This window comes from Vitis riparia, chromosome 1, assembly GCF_004353265.1.
Source record: "Vitis riparia cultivar Riparia Gloire de Montpellier isolate 1030 chromosome 1, EGFV_Vit.rip_1.0, whole genome shotgun sequence".
Taxonomy (NCBI): Eukaryota; Viridiplantae; Streptophyta; class Magnoliopsida; order Vitales; family Vitaceae; genus Vitis; species Vitis riparia.
Window position 1 is genome coordinate 1,818,090 of NC_048431.1, and position 19,884 is coordinate 1,837,973.

Consider the following 19,884-nt stretch of genomic DNA (forward strand, 5'->3'; position numbering starts at 1 on the left):
TAGTTCTATTCCTTAAAAAAATAATCATAAATATGTTTGATAATCATGTAATACTAAATAGAATAGAATATAAGTGAAGGTAGGTATTATTTGTTATTCCCTAATTTGTTCACAAAATTTTGAAAATCAACATATTTTTTATACTTTTATTTTATTTTTCCTTCTAAGTTTAAAAATTTTAAAATATATAGAAACTTTATTTCATTACCTTTAAAATACTTTTTATAAAAGTAGAAATAAAAAACCAAAAGTGCATTCAAATTAAAATAAAAATACCCTTAATCTTTTAAATGATCTATTTAATGTAGGACTTCAAACGCTACCAACTCTTTAAAAAAAAAAATTGATGGACGTAGCAAATCCTCTGATCTGCCAACAATCTCCTCTCCAACGACACCCCTAAGGTTTAAACCCATGACATCGACTCTAATACCACTTGTAAAATCTCAAGTGCTATCAACTCTTTAAAAAACAATTGTTGCCAAGAAACGTACATACCTTAACCTTACAAAGCATTCACCTAAGCGTTCACGACATTCGAACACAAGAGGAGTTGATAGATGCAATCAACCCTCCGATCTGCCAACATTTAATATATGTGACATATCACTATATTCATCCATTGAAGAATTTAAAGGAAAAAACTTATTTATATATATATATATATTGGGCATGTTCAAATTGTAGTAATGAGTTTTCTCTTAATATTACTAATTAAATGTTCTATCTATCTATTAGATTGAGCCATCAATTTTGTTTTATTGTTACATACGATACATCATTTTGTGTAAAATGCATGTGAATGCTCAAACGTCACGATAGAAAGTAGCGTTTTAATTCTTTTCAAATGGATGCTCAAACATCCACACAACATTCAAACACCCCTTACAGGACATTAATCAAATATTGTTTCAATATTTTGGTTTTTTAAATTTGTTTTTTATATTTTCATTAGACTTTTTGGTAAAATAGCATATAAGAAAACTACATCGAATAAAGGTTTGATATAAAATCTCATTTTCTAACTTGAAAAAATGCACAAGATTCAATAACCATCTCCCAACCCTAACATTATAACCCTTGGACCGTTCAATACTATACTTGAGTTATCTAGACATAAATATCAGGTTGATTGATCCAATACTCTCGATACAAGGTTTAGGTATTCCATTAAGAAATATGAAGTGTTACATCGTGGATGTAAAAGAATAATACATAAATTCTAGTTTATATCTAATAACTAACTTTTTTTCTCATTTGATATATACTATTCGTGAAAAAGATTTGTATACCAAACAATCTCAAACCTAAATTCCATAGCATAAATTTTCAATGATGTCATTATCAATCATACCATCAATATTACTCCTATTTGAAAACCACCATCTCCAAAAATTTCCAAAATTATTCATTTAGGTTGGTCGGGCATGAAAGAGAATCCATGAATTTGCTCATTAGTAGGTCATTCGCAGAATCCCAATTGGTCTCCATCCTTAGTACAAAATCGTATCGTTTTTCACATTTCTTGTTCACATTAATATCTCTTCAATTATCATGCGTCAATTCACACCACTTGCTTTTTTTATTTGCCCTTACAATCGTTAATATTTGTTGTTAGGAGGAGATGTCACTGTTTCTTTGACTAATAAATCAAGCCTCCTGTCCACAGGATATTTGGATAAAACTTCTTAGTAAAATACGATTCACGTGTATTTTGAAAAAAGTTATGACATGTTTAGAAATTATTTGAAAAATATTTTTTTAATTAATAGAATACGCTTTGACAAATTTATTGTTAGTACACGGCCAATAATGTCATTTTATACTATCTTTCTTTGAGTGAACAGTGAGCATACCTACAACAAGGTGTGTCAGACGGTATTTTTGGATAGACCCCTCTAAAACTTAAGTTAATTTTTAAAAGAGACGGATAATAACTTTATTTAGGGAGTTTTTCTTATAATGTTTGATGATCTTTTTTTACAATAGAGTTGTAATATTTCATGTGTCTTTTTAATACTTTAAATGTCAATAATTGGCATCTGGATTTAAAATCAAATATTTATGTTTATAATTATTCATGATGTAACGATTCAGAACATTTATTACTTGTACAATGAATATAGACATTGCCTAATAGTCCTTTGTCTATTTGATATCGGACCAAAAATGGATTTATGCCCGGATGAATGCAAGGTCTCACACTTATGATAAAAAAATATTTTTAAAATTAAAATTTTAATGCTTTTGTTTTTTAATATAATTTTTTTTAATAATAATTAAAAATATGAAAAATATTTTGACATTTTTGACATTGTATATAAATATGTAAAATTTTCATGAAAAATAAATTGAGAAAACTATTTTTTTACATCCAAATAAAATAAAATTGTTTATAGTCTTTGTACAATTGTACATTTAATGGATTGATTTAGAAAATGTGATCTATGGTTTTTTACATCTGGGATATCTTGTAAGTGGTTTTTCTATAACTTACTTGAGAATGATCTATAAGGTTAGAATCACTTTGCAACACTTGAAAGAGTGATTTTTTAATAATCAACATGTATTTTTAAAATAATTTTAAAATTATCAAAAATATTTTAATTAAATTTTAGCCATTTAAAAAAAAATAATTATATAATATATCACTAAAAACATTATAAAATATAAATTTTAGTTTACATCTAACCACTAATCTTGTAATGATTGACTCATCTTATATAAGTATTATCGGTTTTTTAGTTTATTAAATCATGTCATTTTAAAATATATTTACATATTTAAGAGTATGGATAACAACGGGGCGGATTCGAGATGGGTCACCTCCATCCTAAACCTGTTCAGTATATTCAAAATAATTATCATCCCTATCTCATTAAAAAAACTAAATGGAACGACATGAGTATAAGAACTTGTGATATCTCACATAAGATATGAGAGAAACTTTATAACTCTATAAATATAAACTATGTAGACGCATTTTAAAGTCATGAGGGTCTTTTTAGGTTCAGTGTTGATAAATCTACACAGTTAGATGTGGGTGGTTACAAATGGTATTATAATTGATCTTCAACCCCTATGTGAGGCTTTGTTTGACCTCTTGTAAGAGCATTTTACGCTCGGAGTAGACAATATCTACATGATTAGGTACAAATCGTTAGATAAATTCCCATATCCGCCTCATTTAACTTTCTTTTGATTTTTTTTAAATTTTTTTAATTTTTTAAATTACACTACAATAAATATATTTTATAAATAATTAAATTATTATAATTTTTATAACTTATTTTATTTTTTTATTATCATTTATATATTAAAAATAGAAAAATAAAATAAAATTAATTTTATATATAAATTAAACTCATTTATTTAAATTTAAACCCGTACTATTACAGATGGGAGGCGAAAAAACCTCCATCATTGTCATTCGGGGATCTAATATATGATATATAAAACTTCTTTCTTGATGGATATTTAATGAAATAAAATTTGTATACCAAACAATCTCAAACCTAAAATCCGGTATAAAATTTCAATGGTGTCATTATCAATCATACCATCAATATTACTCCTACTTGAAAACTGCCGTCTCCAAAAATTTCCAAATTTTATTTCAGCTATGTTTGGTTCCCGAAAAATGCGAGGGAAATAAAATACAATGGAACAGTAGAAGAAAATAAAAAGTGAATGAAAATAAAAAAATAGATTAAAAGTTGATAAATTATTTTTCTTGTTACTTCAAACTCATTTTATTTATTTTAACTCATCAATATAAAGATTAAATAATTTAAAAATACATAAGTTTTTAATTGGTTTTAATTATATTTGATTTTCTTTGATATTTTTCATATGATAACCAAATATGAGAAAATTATTTTTCTTAGCATTTTTTTTTCTTTTCTTTGTACTTTTCGGTAACCAAACATAGCCTTCATTTAAGATGTTGAGGCACGAAATCCATGAATCTGCTCATAAGTCGGTCATTCGCAGAATCGCAAAATCGCTGTAGTACAAAATCATATCGTTTTTCACATTTCTTGTTCACACTAGTCTCTCTTCAATGATCACGGACCAATTCACACCACTTGTTCTTTTTATTTTCCCTTTCAAACTTTGATATTTGTTGCCGGGCCGAGATGTTACTGTTTCTTTGCCTAATAAAACAAGCCTCCCAAGTCCCATCCACCACAATATTTGGATAAACCTCCAAAGTAAAATGTGATTCACCTGTATTTTGAAAAGATATTATGACTAGAATATGTTTAACAAACTTATGATAAAAAAATTATTTTGAAATTAAATTTTTGATGCTTGATATAATGTTTTTAATAACATTTGAAAATATGAAAAATATTTTGATATTTTTTGTATAAATATATAAAACTTTTAAGAAAAATAAGTTGAGAATACTGTTTTTCATATTTGAGTTTTCAAACTAAATTTATTTTAAAAAATAATTAAGTTCATATTTGAAATTGTTTTTTATAACGGTTTTTGTTCTCCATAACAAAATAAATAAATAAATAAAACACATTTCACAATAAAAAACTATTTTATATTTTATATTCTTAAGAATAAAAAATAAAACATCTTCAAATAATATCATTTAGTTGTATTATATTGTTTTCATTTATTTTTTAAGAGATATTTTAATAAATAATTATATAAACATGTAAAATGATTAAAAATAAAATACTAAATATAAAAATTATTTTTAAAACATATTTAAAAATATGAAAAATAAATTAAAAACGTTTTTGGTTTTAAAACAGACTTTTATACTACAAAAATCAAATAATAATTTTTAAAAACCGTTCATAATTTGACCAAAAATATAAAGAAAAGAAAATAAATAGGAAAATGGAAGAAAAGAAAAATGAAGAAAAATAAAATAATAGATTTAAATTCAATAGACTATTTTTATAAGCTTCTTCCAATTTATTTTATTTTATTATATAAAAATTAAATAATTTTAACTTTCATAAATTTTTAACTAATTTTAATTATATTTGATTTTTTTTCATATTTTTTTTATGATGAAATTGGATATAAAAAAATTATTTTTTTAACATTTTTTATTTTCTAATTTCCGCAGCTAAATATAGTGTTAACATATTCTAAAATTTTTCTTTTTAATAAAAAAAAAGGATAAAAATATATTTATATATATAGTTGGGTTGATGACGTAAGATTCAGAAAAAATAAATACATAAAAATTACGGAGATTACTAGAAAGCCACTCGTTAATATACCTCTAACCACGTGGCACCATAAAGGCCTCCGGGTTATACATACACTACATTAATTGCATAACAATCCCCACCAATAAATCGACTACACCCATCAATATGAACGTAGAATTAAATTTGCACACTCTTGGTTGTTGGTTGGGAAAATGAGAGAAAGAGAAAATAATATTAAATATATCAAAATAATTTAATAATAAATCGGACAGTCTAGGCAGTTTCATTTGAGCATATAAAAAAAAAAAAATACATATATAGGAATTAAAAGAAAATATTTTTAAAATTTTATTATTATTATTATCTGGTGGTTATAAAATTGGATAATTGGATTTGGGTCCATGTGAATCACGGCAAAGTAGACATGGTATTCACGTAGAAGCCGTGTAATATTTGTTCCTGCCATCACCATCTTATATTTACATTTTATTTTATTTTTCATGAGAAATTACATGTTGTTGACCAGAAAATCATCATATTAATATCATAAAATTGAAAAAAAAAAAAACATTTATGTTATATTTGGTTCTTAGAAAATATTAAGGCAATGTTTGGTTTTCGAAAAATTTGAGAAAAAATATGAGAAAAACAAATATAAAAGAAAAATAGAAGGAAATAAAAAAATTTATTTATTTATTTTATTATATAAATATTAAATAATTTAAATATATATAAATCTTTGAAAACTTTTATTTATATTTTATTTTTTAATATTTTTTTACAATGAAATTAAACATAAGAAAGTCGTTTTTTTATTATTATTTTTTAACCAAACATAACCTAAATAAAGAAAAATATATAAGAAAAATGATTTTTTTATATTTAATTTCATTATAAAAAAAATACAAAAGAATATGAAATATTATTAAAATTTATACTTTTTAAAATTATTTAATATTTCCTTTAAAAAGAGGAAAAATAAGTGAATCGGTTTAAAATATATATATAATTAATTAATTAATTTTAAATTTATTTTTTTATTTTTTATTTACTTTTCTACTCTATTTTCTTTCTTTGTATTTTCTTTAAATTTCATGAGGAGCCAAACACAGCTTTAATAAATACATATTTATTTACATTTTTAAGTATGATATAGAATGATTGTTATTAGGGTTTTTTTTTTTTTAGTAATGCTTTTAAAGGAATTCAATTGATATTTGAATATGAAAAAAAATATATATATCTGATAGTATTTTTTATTAATTTATTATATAATAATAATAAATTATTTTAAATTTGATCCTTTAGTTAGTTATTATTCAAAAATACTTTGCAGTGAAATATATTTTTTGTTTTTTGTTTTTAAAATAAGAAAATAATAGTAATTTTTAAAACTAATACAACTATTTTTCTTAAACATTCAATATATTGTGTTCTTCATGATGATGTTTTAATATTGTTAAGACATTTTAAGGAAAAGCTATTTATTTATTTATTATTATTATTATTGGTGTTTTTTTTTTAGTATTAAAGCAAGAAGAAAAGAATTAACAGGTAAAGGCGTGTTGGAAGACAGATTGAGGCAACGAGTCCAAGTCAATCCTTCCAACCAACAAAAATTAATTAGAATTATTATTATTATTATTATTATTACTATTATTGACGTTGTAAGAAGAAAAGAATTAACAGGTAAAGGCGTGTTTGGAAGACAAGATTGAGGCTACGAGTCCAAGTCAATCCTTCCAACCAACTACACCTGTAGAAGAAATTAATTAGAAAAGTTTAGTTTAAAATACATATTTATCGGTTATTTTACAATCAATTTTTTATCATTCTTACTAAAAACTGTGAATTCATACACACCTATTCAAACGCCAAGCCCTCCTCACTCTTCAAAACCCTCCATGCTGACTCCACCTCCTTCGCTATTCCATGGCCCAAATCCCTAAACCCACCCGTAAAACCTCATGTTTTCCCACCTTTTCCCGATTTTGCGGGAAATTCCCCATCAAAAAGTCCTGCGAGGATCCCCGATCCGATAACCGGAAAGAGAGCCGTTTTGGTTTTTCTTGTTCGAGGTTCCGAGTCAAGAAATCTGCCGCCAAAACTGTGCCGGTGGACGCTTCCGTGCCGGAAAAGGAGAACCGGGACGATGAAATTCGGCCGGAAAAGCCGGAAAAGCCGGAGAACCTCCGTTCGACGAGTCAAAATTCGGGCGCCTGCCATGGAACTCAGGTGGTGTTGGAGAAAACTGCCAAGGTAAGTGAATTCATTCCCTATCCTCTTGCGGAAAACTAGAATTTATACACCCTAGCCGTGTTTTAACAAATTTGAGCTAGCAGTTGCAGAGCTGAGAGCTTCGGTTTCTATATGCTGACTACTACACCCCAGGCGCAATTTAGCATCACTGAAACTTTTTTTTTATTCAGACAAGGTACGGAACAGCTCAAAGCATCACCCCCGAAAATCGGAAACACTTAGATCGTTTGGATTCTTCTAAGGGCGCCACGTGTCACAAAAAGAGAAAACTAGAATCCAAAAGGTCAAGACTCAGCCAACCCAGTTCGCCGGAAAACGTGTCGGCGACCACCTCTCCGGCAGCACCGATGGCACGTTCAGATTCATTTCCAGCTCGAAGACGCCAAAAACAACCGGCTTTGCGGTTTGAAAATTCTCCAAGAGATGGAAAACTCGCCGGGAAAGCTGACTCCGTCATTGCAATGACGATCATAATGGTGACATTGGCAATGATGGTGATCTGTGGAAGACTATTCGCAATTCTCTTTACTTCTGCATGGTTCTATTTCGTTCCTTATCTGAGATCGGGTTCGAAATCGAACGAAAGCGTAAATTCAGATTTTGACGATAGAAGTTCGAATTCTGAAGAAGTCAAGAAGAAAGTGATTTTCGAGGGATTTCTTGAGAGAAACCACCGCACTCCGATTGGAATTTTGTTGTGAACAGGAATGGCAGTCCCATGTGCACGCTAGTGTGGTGTGTCTATCTGCACTAGATTGAGCCGGTGGTTGAGACTAGGCATTCCCGTTTTGTGGACAATGGCATCCTGTGTAAATTTGTTATAAAAATATGTCTCTATATGTCAAAAAGGGGTCGTTGTTCTTGAACTTTAAGTAGTTTCTCTGCTTTTTTTTGCTCTGCTTTAAATGGTAGTTGGGGTTGTCACATGGAAGGCACGTGGGAGAGGTGAACATTGACATGGACTCCGGGGTCAGCTCATGGCCCATGGACACTGCGGTCAGTTTTGGTTGTCTGGGGCCCATTTTGACCCAAGGAAAAAAACCAAAATATTTTTGTCTTTTTTATTTGTTCTCATGTTTACTTAATTTTATAACAACTTAAAAAAAACACAAAAAAACAGAAGAAAATCTTTTTACGCTAAAACTAATCTCTGATAGACTGATATCAAAACATCACACGACGACTGTATATTTTCCACAATGGATTTGGTGGTACCAAATTTTAAAAAAAATCATAGACCATAGTTTTATATATTTGTGATGAGATCGAACAGGTAAAATATTTATACTCCCAATGATTGTTGTTTATCTTGGACCGGGTTTTCATAATATTTGATATCATCGTATTTTGATGATCCAATCCCAGTTTTAAGAACGGCATTCCACCTCAGTGTTTTATATGTCTTATTATTATTTATATTTTTTATTTAAAAAATAAAATAATATTATTCATATTTATTTGTATATATTATTTATTTTTAAATGTATGGGTAGTGCACTAATTCAAACTACATAATAATGATGGCTCCATTTATCATTTGTTAGTGCCATGCACTCACTGGGAGCTGATCTTTTATCATCCAATTACTCTTTTTTTGTTTTATTTCAAATTAATAATTAATAGAAATATTCTGTTTCTAACTTTCAACTTTCCAACTTGGAAGAAAGAAACAACAAAGTCAATTATAATTGGTATTGACAAGCACTCCATGCTTAATCTAGATAAGGGTTTCGCAAAGCCGCCATAATCCAATAGTTTAGAAGATTCGGTGGACTAAGTTTATTTTAAATTAATTTCTAATTTATAAAAGGAAGTTTTACTGGTTCAATTACCGATAAATTATTTAGAATTATTTATTGGAAAAAACACTCGCATTATAAAAATGGTTTGGTATGCCGTGTGCGTTTGACATTTTCGGACATAGCCTTCAAAGGATATTAAAAAAAGAAGTGGGTTAGGACTTCTTGAAGGTTAAGAAATTGTTTTGAATTATTTCATTAAAAAAAAATTATTAGAGGGTATGAGGTAAAAATTAATATTTATTTGTTAAAATATATTTTTGAAAAAAAATTGCTTTTTTTTAAAGTGGTTTTAAAATTTATTTTTCATGTTTTATTAAACATTGATTTGTTTAGATCATAAATTATAATTTCTTATAATGTAATAAGTAGGTGTTTGGTAAATCAATTTAGTAATTTAAAATGATTTCATAATTTAATTTATGTCATTAAGTAAATTAAGTATATTTTGTAAAACAATTTAATGATATAACTTAAAAATAATAAATAATTTAAAATAATAAATAAATAAATTAACTTATTTTAAATTTTACATCATTATTTTACATTTTCATTATGTCTATTCTAATTATTTTTACGATTTATTTTACTATGCCACAACCTTCCTTTTCCCTAATTTTAAAAATTAATTTAAGTTAATTTTATCAAACTGAATATTTAAAATAAAAATCAAGTAATAAGTTATAAATTAATAATTTAATTTAAAATTAATTTAAACTATCAAGTAATAAATATTAGGTTTTACTAAAACTTAAAAGGTCACGTAGAATATAAATGTTATAAATATAAAATATTAATATGAATAAATCATGATCTCATTTATATTTTTGAAATAAAATATTATCTTAAAAGTATTATATAAATATTTTATTTAATTTTTTAATCATAAATTATTATAAATGATATATTTCTATATTAAAAATTATTTTATTTTAATTGATTAATTATAAGGATATTATAATATTTTAATAAATAATTAAAGATTTCAAAAAGAAAAATTCAAAAACACTAAATAATAATTTATATATTTCATTTTTTTAAAACAATTTTCATTCTTCTTAATAAAATGTGTTTTCAAAAAAAATAAAAAAGTTTTCTTCTACGTTACGAAGCGTCGTGAATTCATTCAAATCATTCGGGCTGTTTCTTCGGGCAATTATTTTGAATTATTATTGATTATTATTTCTCATAAAGTAGATAATTCATTTTTTTCTAATCTATATGACGTGGCAAAATTAAGAAGGAGGCAGGGGAGTCGAACTAGAGGATAGGAGCGGAGATCGCAAAACCCTAACCCTAGCCCGGAGGTTCCTGCAGGCGGCAACAGAGAGGAGCTCTCAGAAAAAAAAAAAAAAAAAAACCCCAATTTTTCCCGGGAATTTTCGGTCACCATGGTAAGAAAAATATCATCTAATTAATCTTCTTTTGAATCTCCTGCTAGCGTTGTTTGGTAAGAGAGCGTTTGGAAATTTGTTCGTTTTCCCCATATTGTTTCATAAACCAAACGGGGACTAAATTTGGGCCTTTTTTGATTGGTTAGTAGTGCTTGTTAATCTGCATATTCAATTTCCATTTGGTCCTATCTCTTCAAAACTAGTGGATTATCTGAGCTTGGAATCTGATGGGAACCTTGTCTTTTCGTTTAGAAAATGCAGGGAAGAGACAGTCCAAAATGGAAAAGAAATGAATACAGTTGTGCGTGTCTTTCTTTGATTTGTTGTTTGATTCCTAGTCCTTATTCCTCATGGCGCTCCTGTTGATTTTCTTTCCATCCTCCTATCAAAAAAATCAAAAAATAGGAAAGAAGCTGAAGATTTGGCTCATATATATAATGCCTATGGATAGTGTACAAACTCATTTCCAGTATGAAACAACACAAGTTACTCCTGAGATTATGCATAACTATGTTGAGAATGATAGAGTTGAGCATTGTGTGGTTGTGACACAAGTTCAGAATTTTCTTTTGGTTAAGGTAAGCCGATGGTGAGGTGGATGAATCACAAAACTACAAATTCAGGATTAGAATGAAGAGTATAGAATATAGCAATGTGTATCTCAGTTATGTCAGGTGATACCTTGTTAAAAATCAATTAGGTAGCATGGTGATGTCTACTGAAGACCCACTTGCGGTTCTTTAAAAAACTTTTTAAAAAAGTTAGATACTTAATTCTGTCCCGGGAGGAATTCATCGGCAGTTGGAGGAGGAGGGCAATCAGAGAAAATATGTTTGAATATTGAAATTATCTGAAATTGCCTACCAATTTCAAATTCAGGACAGTAGTGACAAGTGGACATGTTAAACTTATCTTAATCTTATGGGTAGTGTGTTTGGTGCTTATGTTTTTATTTGTTGATGATCCACAAATCTTGTAATGCAAACACTTCCAAGAATATTTGTACAGTTTTGAATTACATCACCAAGTTCAGACTATCCCTCAAAAATTTCAGCCAAGTTTTCCTGTTTTGAAATCAAACATCACTTGAAGCTCCACCCCAGTTTCAAGTAAAGAAATATTAAACATTGGCATTATTAGATTTTTTTTGCAATTCTTTTTCGTAATTACTTTGTTTGAATATGAATCATTCTCTGGCTTTGGCAGGTAAATGTTCCAAAGACCAAGAAGACTTACTGCAAAAGCAAAGAATGCGGAAAACACACCTTGCACAAGGTGACACAGTACAAGAAAGGAAAAGATAGCCTTGCAGCCCAGGGGAAACGCCGGTATGATCGGAAACAGTCAGGCTATGGAGGACAGACCAAACCCGTCTTCCACAAAAAGGTAACAATCCATCTATATCCTTATTTCCTTGGAAATTTTAACCCTTTTTTTAAGTTGTGTGATACTTTTCTCAGAGATTGCTATTTATATTTTTATATGCCAAATTTTCATAACCTTTGATTGCTTTTCACCTAATCACCTAATCAGGCAAAAACCACCAAGAAGATAGTGCTGAGGTTGCAATGCCAGGGCTGCAAACACGTATCCCAGCACCCAATCAAGGTCATATCTCAAACTTAAATCGCTTATTTGTTTTCTTGGTCCCTCCTCATTCCTAGTGAACACCTAGGACTTGTTTGGCAATCTTTTCAAAAACCATTCTCAGTTATGTTTAGAAATAAAGTTTTGTTTGGGAACTTATGTGTGAAAAATAGTTTTCTTGTGTACTTACGAACTATGGAAAAGTTTTCAAAATATTTCTCATATCTTCAATTGTTCTCATAATACTCTAAAATTAAACACCTGAAAACATCATATTTGTTCTAAAATGTAATATGTTTTCAGAACAAATTTTTAAAACCATTTTCAGTAAAAAATTTGTCAAATGTAATTTTTAAGTTAGCAAATTTTGAAAACTGTTTTTAATAACTGTTTCCAAATAAACCTCAGCTTCTGTCATTGGATTTTGCAGAGGTGCAAGCACTTTGAGATCGGTGGCGATAAGAAGGGGAAGGGCACTTCTCTATTTTAGATTGCAAAACCAGGCAATTGCAAGGTCCATCTTCCATTTTTGTTATGCTTTTGAGCTTTTCTATTTGTTTTCAGCAAGAAATACAAACAAACTTTGATTTATAGATTTTTGTAGTTTTATGCTGCCATCAAATTTGTCTGATTAGGATTAGTCTTATCAAAGAGTGATCTAGCTTGAACTTATCCTGAAGATTAGGTGGGTTTCCAACTGGAGAGTTGTTGGGAGCCTTTCCATTATTAGTTGGTTTTACATTTGCTGCAAATCCCATATAATTGGTAATTCTTGTATGGCGTTTTGTAAGATCAATGGATGAAATGTATCCATTCCATTGGTGGGGTAAATGGAATCCACGTTGGAATGAAAGAGATTTGATGTCATGATCCAAGGTTTCCCTCTAATCCTGTCAAACCTCCAAACCTCCATGGAGGTGGTATATATATTAATTAACATCTAACAACTTGGCTTGAGTCATGATTAGTGTCTTGTAGCAGTTTGTTTTGTTGGGTCTTGGAGTTGGTAAGAAACCAAATCTCATATTCTTTTATTTCAGTTTTCATCAAAATGCAAAAGAAAATTTTGAGACTAGGAACTCTACTGGTAAAGCCATGCCACAACTCACAAGTCATGGGTGGATTTCACTGTTAATTGGCCCATGTTTTTTCCATTTTATGTTTTTAAGATAGAAAAATGATAGCCACTTTATATATCTTATAACTTTTGGAGGTTTAAATTGAAAAAAGCTAATGGTTTTAAAAATTATTTTAAAAAAAAACGAGGAGGTATAAAATATTTTATTATTACAAATTTTATTGAAAATTATTTCTAAGGAAAATTTTATTTTTATGTAGGACTTTCTAATTTTAAAAATAAAAAACAAGAAAATGTATTTCAATGATGTGGATTGGGTGTCTTTGCCCACTGATTTCCATTGAGGGCACTAAGTGTAATGGTCTAGGAGAGTTGTCCAAATGGGTCTAACTTACCTGACCACAAAACAATGGATTCATGACAAGGCTAAATCTTGTTGGATGGAAAATACCTTACACAACAAAGCATCATTACCACTTTCAAGTGTTATTACTTATTACCCTTTACCCATCTGAAATGAATGAGCTGGTCAAAAGGATCTCCCGCCCCATCATACACGTTGAGCTTTGGCATTGAGAATTGCTGCGGGACTTCTTACTTAAAAAATCCGAGGGAAAATACAAAGAAAATAAAATATAAAGAAAACTAGAAGGAAATAAAAAGTAAAGAAAAATAAAAAATAGATTGAAAGTTGATAAATTATTTATATTTGTTATTTCAAACTAATTTTATTTATTTTGACTCATCGATATAAAAATTAAATAATTTAAACATACATGAAATTTTAATTATATTTGGTTTTCTTTTATACTTTTCATATGATAACCAAATATAAAAAAATCATTTTTCTTTGTATTTTTTTTTTTTAATATTTTCTGGGAACCAAACACAATTTAAATATTTTGAATACATCACAAGTACAGATTTCTCAACTCATAAATTGAATGGGTTTCTTTCCCAATATGTCAAGGTTATTGTGAGTTAGACTCGTCACAAGTTTGATTGCTCAACCCGTTCTCAATCTTTAAGTTGAACGGGTTTCTTTTCCGATATATCAAGGTCAACTATCACAAGTTGGATGGATTTCTTCTCCAAGATGTCAAGGTTAGTGCAAGTTAAGATTGTCGTTAAGCTGCTTTGTACTTTAATACAAGTTGACATCATTTATAGAGAAATTTCTAATTTTAATAATGGAAAACAGGAAGTATTTCCAAATTTATACTAAGTATATATATATTTTTTTGTAACATATGCAGCAGTTTCCTTGTCCAAATGGACACTAGATACGTGTATATCTTTTGTAACATATTAAGTAATTTCCTTTGTTTTATTCCGAATATTAACCAGAGGACTTCTAAAATAATATTTGAAATTAATTTTGTTTTATTTTCTATTTTTCAACATTTTAGGAAATATCCTTTATCTTTTAAATTACTTTTATTCTTAAATATATATTTTTCTCTCTTTTTAATATTTTATGTGAAAGAACTTTATATTAATAAATTGAAAAAGCAGCATAGTTCTCCTTCATGAAAAATAAGGCTTTTGAGTTGCTTTCTGAAATGTCTAACAATCCCAATTGACTTTTTCACTAACGAATTTTCTCGTCTTAAGTCATAAATGAAACTATCAATACAATAACCATCTTTTTTATTTATTTTACAACACAATAGTTTTTACTCTCGTTTTCATTGAGAAAACAAAAAAAAAAAAAAACCTTCAAGAGAAGAGACTTTGGCTTTTTCATCAAAGACAAAAATGTATTCTTTATGTTGTTTGAAGAGAAAAAAGAAAACATATTCTTCACTTTCTGGTTTTAGGGACCAAGAGTTTAGTTTTCATGTAGAGAGAAAAAGTTTTAAGGAGAGAGATCTCCCGGAATGAGAATTTAGTTATTTAATGGTGATAATTTTTAAGCAATTTTACAACTCTCAAAAACTTCTCTTATTTCTCCCATCTATTGGGTCAGATCAAGTCAGTCTAGTTAAACACCAAAATCCAACTCCAACACTCCCCTACGCTAGTTGTCTCAAAATCAAATCTAAAATCAATATTTTTGCAATGCCAGTTGTATTATGGTGTTGAGAAAATAATTATTTGTATTTATTCTTTAGTCTAATTAATACAAATCTTATCCCTAAAAATTTGAACTTTATCTAAGTCATGGAAAGTGTAAAGAAAATTTATGGGAAAGAAAATAATAAGGAAAAAATAAGAAAAAAAAGTTGAATAAATAATTTTTAATTCTAAATCTCTTCAATATAAATACTGATTTTTTTTTTAAATTTCTTAAATTTCTTAAATTTTTAAATAGATTTTGTAAAAAAAAATCCGAGCTCTTTGGGTGGCAAACTGATAAACTTAGGCCCAATATTTGGTTGGGTTGGTCCGTTAGGAACTGGAGGGCCCATTATAGACCCAAGGCCCAATTTCATTTTTCAGCTGATTCGTTCGCTGTATAAAACTAATAATAAAACCCTAGCAGAGGCCTAGGGCTTGCGAAGAACTGAAGGAGAGAACCCCAGCACATCATCATGGTAAGTTTTCTTACTTTATGCTTGTTCTTTTACTATTACCCTAATAATATGTTTGGTTGCTGAGAAAATGGAAGAGAAGTGGAGAAAAGATGGAACCATGATTCTTATGATTTGGTGTTGATTTGATGTCTGTAAAGTGAAAGCCTCACCCCAGATGTGCCAAATGGTTGTACTAGATATAATGGGCTGGGGACTTTTCTTGGTTCCCAGATGATGGAAAAAGGTTGGATGATTTTAGTATTTTCTTTTGTTTTCCTTCCTGAGAAACCAAACTAAGCTAAATTTGGTATTTATTTATTTATATTTTAGGTGGGTTTTCTTAGATCTGTAGGTTTTTCTGGCTCTGGTGCCATCTCTTTGAATGGGTCACCTGATAGTGCCCCTTTGTTTCCATTTGGTTTCTTAGAAAACGTAGGAAATGAAAAATAAATCAAGTTTGATGAAATTTACTTACTGAACCATTTGGCGTAGTTGAGGTGAGAGTTTAACTTTCCCGGAAATTAAAACTGAAAATAAATGTATGATTCAAAATTATAAGTTTTTTACTTCCTTTTTCCTTGGTTTTCTTGGCAACCAAATGGACGATTATGGTTGTCTGATTGCTGAATAATCAGGGATAAAGAACTGAAGACATGATTTTGTAACACTGACTCTAGTTTTGCCCCTTTTTATGTAAAGATTCAAGTTTGAATTTACTTTCCTATGGTTTCTTGGCAGGCTAGTGGGTTGTTACTTGTTAGATATTGACGAGAACAATAATTGCATTGTGAACTGTAATTTTTTGGACTGTCTAAATGCTCACATTTTATAAGATTGACAAAGCCATCTGTTTGGATGCATGGCTCATTGCATTGCATTTTTCTCTGTTACATATTGGAGCTTGTTTGTTTGTCTTTTATAGGCAAGAAATAATATTATAAACAGCATCTAAACAAAAGAGGCTCACCAAAATACACGGAGTATATAAACGCGCAAAAGGGGCAATTAGATGGAGAGAGATTAACAAAAAAAAACACCTCTCTTGAATTAAAAAGAGCCCAACTAGTCAACAAAATATAGAATAGACATGGAAACATTGGCTAAAGGCTTTCTAGCCCAAAGCCAGAGAGAGCACAGGAAGGAGTTTTTAAGAGCTTGAATTATGTGTTTTCTCTAGAGAACAGATTGAATTTCTATCAAATTGGAAAGTCTTCTTGGCAACTCAATTTCGTGGTTAAACATATATTAGAGAAGTTATGTACTTATGCTGCTCTAGCACAGAGTTAGAAGCATCTTCATAATGTATGTTTCAAATGGGGTAGTTAACAAGGATTCACACATGGATTTTGTTGTTTGAAACAAGTTCCTGGAATTTTGGTCAAAACCAGGCTGATCAGGACTTGTGGATGATATTCCTGCCTCAATTAGGTTGAGTTGGATAAGCATTAGTCTGTTAAGGCATATGCTCAAGACACAGTGTTGTTGTGTTGATGGATTTTCATGTGGATAGGTAGAAAAACTATGAATGATAGTTTTAAATGATAAGAATTGTGCTTTGTTGTAGTTGTGCAGTTAATTTAAATTTCACAGGATAAAGAGTGCAGTATGAGCTAATGAGGATAGTGTTTAGGTAGGTGATTATTGCAGAACAAGCAGTGACTTGAACAAATATTATTCAAGGAAATAATACAAAATTCTGTAAGGTCAAACTATTTTAAGATAAGGTTCAAACCTGTTACAATGATGATCAGTTCACTTGATTACTTTATATTCTTATGAATTATAAGGGTGTGTTGATGATTGTTATGTTTTCATCTTTTTGGAAAAATATTGAACCAGGAATTATTCTGCTAAAATGCTAAAACGACCAGTTCAGATGATTTTTCTTTTTTGGTCTTCTGAATCATTAGATGATATTTGGTTTCAACTTTCACATGTTTTTATCTTTTTGTAAAATTTAACTGTTAGCTATTGTGCTAGTTCAAATTTTGATGTGAAATTTTCTGCTTTTCTAGTTCTATGTATGTGTTATCTCACCAGGTGCTGAAATTTAATAATTAATTTCTTACAATAATACATCTTCAGATTCCATGTACATTTTGTTACTTCTTTGTCAATGGTTTTCCATTTTAATATTTTGGTTAAATGTGGAATATACAGGTGAACGTTCCAAAGACAAAGAAGACATATTGTAAGAGCAAGGAGTGCAGGAAGCACACATTGCACAAGGTGACACAGTACAAGAAGGGTAAAGATAGCTTAGCTGCCCAAGGAAAGCGCAGGTACGACCGCAAACAATCAGGTTATGGAGGACAGACAAAACCCGTCTTCCACAAGAAGGTAAAGACCCTTTCTCTGGCATTCTCCTCTTCCTTGCTTATAATGAGAGAGCTTGTAGGATTTTTCAAATCTGTAGTAGAAGCTTATAAGGGCAAATCCCCATAGCATTGATCCATCTTTTTCTCAAACCAGGCCAAGACAACCAAGAAGATTGTGCTGAGGCTTCAATGCCAGGGTTGCAAACATGTATCGCAACACCCAATCAAGGTCAGTGTCTTGACCATAGATTACTTTTTCCTTCTTTTGGTTTGCTTTGGCATTTGGCATAGTTTTTTTATAATTGCCATTGGGTTTTGCAGAGGTGCAAGCATTTTGAGATTGGAGGGGATAAGAAGGGAAAGGGCACTTCTCTATTTTAGATGGATTATTCATGGTCTTTTTTGCCATACTATCTTCCTTTTAGACCTTTTCTTTTATGTTTGTTCTACTTTTTTGTACTTTGATTATGGTGTTCCATTCCCAAATTTCTGAATATGATTAATTTGTTGGATGTTCTGTGATGCTTGAAGTATGTTTAATTTCAAGATTGAGTACATGTAGGGTTAGGGACTTGTTTTCTTGAATTTCATTCCAAGATTAAGATGCAATATAGATGTCATAGCATGGATGATATTGGATAGCTGCCAGAAAAGTTCTTAAAATCAGTTTTTAAGAATATGTTTTTGATGTATTCTCAAAAATTGTTTTTTTTTTGTTCTTAAAAGCGTAAATAGAAATATTTTTATAAGAATATATTTTGACCGTTTTCACTTCTTTTTGGGTTATTTTATTTTTTTATGGTTAAAAAGCAATATATTAAAACAAGACGTTCCAGAAAGGCACCCTAGGAAGTATACAAAAGTAGCTTAAGAGCGCCTTAAAAAAGAAAAATGGGAACAACAAAAACATCTCATCAATCAAAGCCCAACCAATCAACAAAATTAACAATGGAATAAGGTTCAAAAACTAAGTACATCTTAGCCCAAAACCTATAGGTAAAAGGAAAGAAAGTTTAAGGTTCAAAAACTAAGTACATCTTAGCCCAAAACCTATAGGTAAAAGGAAAGAAAGTTTAAGCGCCTTTTTTTATCAAAAGCCTAATTATTTTTTTCTTTTTAAACAGTCCAAAAAAGACATAGAAGAGCAGGTTGTCATACTTTTTTCCTTTCTTGCCACAAAAAAACCATGTTGCCCTACTAATGTCTCTCTAACTTTGAAAGGAAGAACTCATGACACCCTAAAAAGAGAAAACAAGTGCCAAAGAATCCTTGTCATATTGCAATGCAATAGAATGTGATCAAGTGTCTCTTTCTTTGAGAGACTCAAGTAACATCTGCTAACCAAAGGCCATTATCTCCTTTGAATCCAATCTAAAGTTAGCACCTTGTTTCAAGTAGTCTCTCAAGCAAAGAAACCTACTCTCGTGGCATCCATGAGTTCCAAATTACACTTGTAGGGAAATTGCCTTGTCTTTTCGATTCCAAAGCCTTGTCAAGAAATTTGACAGTAAATTTACCATATTTTGACTTTGTTTAAACCACTTGATCATCCTCATCCTGTACATCCTCTTTCCTTATGATCTCTAAAAAAAAACTCTTCACAATAATCACCTCCTAATCATTAAGTCACCTAGAGAATCGGGGAGCCCATACTCCCCCTTTTGTATGGTTTGAAACATCTAACACGCAAACTTCCTTGGACGACTCTATGGCAAATGAGGGAAAAAAGATACACAATGTGTTGTTC

At 29.6% G+C, this 19,884-nt stretch overlaps 3 protein-coding genes across 3 annotated transcripts; all 3 read left to right on the forward strand.

The window, feature by feature from the left end:
* The first annotated feature begins 7,034 nt into the window (after positions 1-7,034).
* LOC117911108 lies at positions 7,035-8,317 on the forward strand. Its single transcript, XM_034825313.1, has 2 exons — positions 7,035-7,445; positions 7,616-8,317. Exons 1-2 carry the CDS (start codon positions 7,119-7,121, stop codon positions 8,144-8,146), a joined length of 858 nt encoding a protein of 285 aa, XP_034681204.1. The 5' UTR covers positions 7,035-7,118; the 3' UTR covers positions 8,147-8,317.
* A 2,175-nt stretch (positions 8,318-10,492) lies between these two features.
* Positions 10,493-13,092, forward strand: LOC117911300 (60S ribosomal protein L44-like). Its single transcript, XM_034825620.1, has 4 exons — positions 10,493-10,638; positions 11,845-12,024; positions 12,172-12,246; positions 12,656-13,092. The coding sequence occupies exons 1-4, from the start codon at positions 10,636-10,638 to the stop codon at positions 12,713-12,715; spliced, it is 318 nt and encodes a 105-aa protein (XP_034681511.1). The 5' UTR covers positions 10,493-10,635; the 3' UTR covers positions 12,716-13,092.
* Positions 13,093-15,739: 2,647 nt separating this feature from the next.
* On the forward strand, positions 15,740-18,722 carry LOC117905364 (60S ribosomal protein L44). Its single transcript, XM_034818317.1, has 4 exons — positions 15,740-15,840; positions 17,980-18,159; positions 18,292-18,366; positions 18,459-18,722. Exons 1-4 carry the CDS (start codon positions 15,838-15,840, stop codon positions 18,516-18,518), a joined length of 318 nt encoding a protein of 105 aa, XP_034674208.1. The 5' UTR covers positions 15,740-15,837; the 3' UTR covers positions 18,519-18,722.
* The last annotated feature ends 1,162 nt before the right edge of the window (positions 18,723-19,884 follow it).